Source organism: Egretta garzetta, unplaced genomic scaffold (assembly GCF_000687185.1).
Source record: "Egretta garzetta isolate BGI_Z169 unplaced genomic scaffold, ASM68718v1 scaffold27, whole genome shotgun sequence".
In the NCBI taxonomy this organism is placed as follows: Eukaryota; Metazoa; Chordata; class Aves; order Pelecaniformes; family Ardeidae; genus Egretta; species Egretta garzetta.
In genome coordinates this window covers 2,602,997-2,604,378 of record NW_009260400.1, presented here as the reverse complement: position 1 = coordinate 2,604,378, position 1,382 = coordinate 2,602,997, and the positions used below count along the sequence as shown (strand labels likewise).

General features: G+C 58.2%; 1 protein-coding gene across 1 annotated transcript in view; it reads right to left on the bottom strand.

Annotated features, from left to right (window-relative positions):
• Positions 1–221: 221 nt before the first annotated feature.
• LOC104130310 (uncharacterized protein KIAA0895-like) overlaps positions 222–1,382 on the bottom strand; it is an 8,768-nt gene continuing 7,607 nt past the window's right edge. The window contains exons 4-5 of the mRNA XM_035898775.1: positions 918–1,015; positions 222–386 (exon numbers count right to left, since the gene is read on the bottom strand). Of these exons, the coding sequence (XP_035754668.1) occupies positions 222–386; positions 918–1,015 (263 nt within the window). The remainder of the gene's footprint in view (positions 387–917; positions 1,016–1,382) is intronic.

The window sequence follows — 1,382 nt, the reverse complement described above, 5'->3', positions numbered from 1 at the left end:
GGGGGTGGGCGTGGTGGTGGGGAAACACATCAACACTAACCAACACCGGCCCTCTCAGCCGTGCTACCCTACACAGCCATACATGCACAGCGGCCGCCCAGGTGCAGGGGAGCGGCCTAGGCTCTCCCCTCTTCCCCAGGCTCCAGCCCCAATAAATATCCAGTAACCAGCACCAGTTACAGCCCTGGGCCACCAGTTTGGTGTGGGGTGGGGGCTGCCCCTCAGTCAGGCAGCAGCTGCTCCAGCTCCTCCTCATTCAGGCCATTGGTAGCGACAATGTGGTCCAGCTGTTTCATGTACCGCTCCAGGTCCTGCATGAAATGGGGAATGCGGGCTTTCTCCAGGACCCCAAATTTCTTCAGGCGATTCACATCTTCATAGGAGACCTGATGGGAAGCAGGGAGATGGGGGTCAGCAATCCAAGGAAGGGGTCTGGCCCCCCCTGGCAGCCCGCCAGGGTCACCCAACCCCTGCCTAAACACCCTCCTGCCTGCAGGGAGGCACCAGCAGAGCTGCTTGGGGAGGTGTTTGCAAGGATTTGTGGTTTTGGGCATTTTTTTTCTGTCGCTGCTGCAGGGACAGGTGACACCAGGACCGCTATGGCCAAGGCAGAGGGCCAGCAGTGCAGCTGGCAGGGCTTACCTGCTGGGTTAAGCTTCCCCCCTTCCAGGGTCTCCCCTTGGAGAAATTGTCCTGTCTGTCTTTGCATCCTACCCAGCACAGCCTTCCCCTGCTCCACTGAAACCCATACGTGCAGGGAAAGGCAAAGAGCTGAAGGGCTTCTAGCCAGGCACTTGTTTTTCAGGAGAACATGGGATGGTGGGAGCCCGTGTGGGCTTTGGGATGGGACAGGGCTCTGGGATCAGCCCAGCATGGGGCTCTGGGATCAGCTGCTCCCCCCTTGCCCTGGCTGTTACCTTTCCAAGTGCAGCCAACAGCGGGAAGTCAATGGTCTGCCGATGGCGTAGGATGCGGAGAATCCCATCCAGGTAGACCTGATCCTTACTGAAACAGCCTGAAAGAGTGGGAGAGGCTGGGGAGCAGAAGCCTGGCTCCCCCACTGCCCTCCGCTCACCCGAATGTCTGCTGACTGCAAGAACTGGATGGTGCTGGACTGGGGTGACATGAGCGTGCCAAGGGCTCAGGTGTTGCTGGTGCAGCAGCCAGGATTGCTGCATCCCAAAGGATGAATGTCCTGAGTGCTGGGGAGCTGTGCTGGGAACTGCAGAGGCAGCCAGGTGCAGCAAGAGTCCCAGGAAGGAGGTGGCGACAAACCTCTCACTGGGATGCTTTCACCCTTCTTCCCGATGGATTTTTTTTTTTCTTTTAACTGTTAAACCACTGCAAGAAGCTAAATACATCCCCAGAAATGCTCTTCCCCC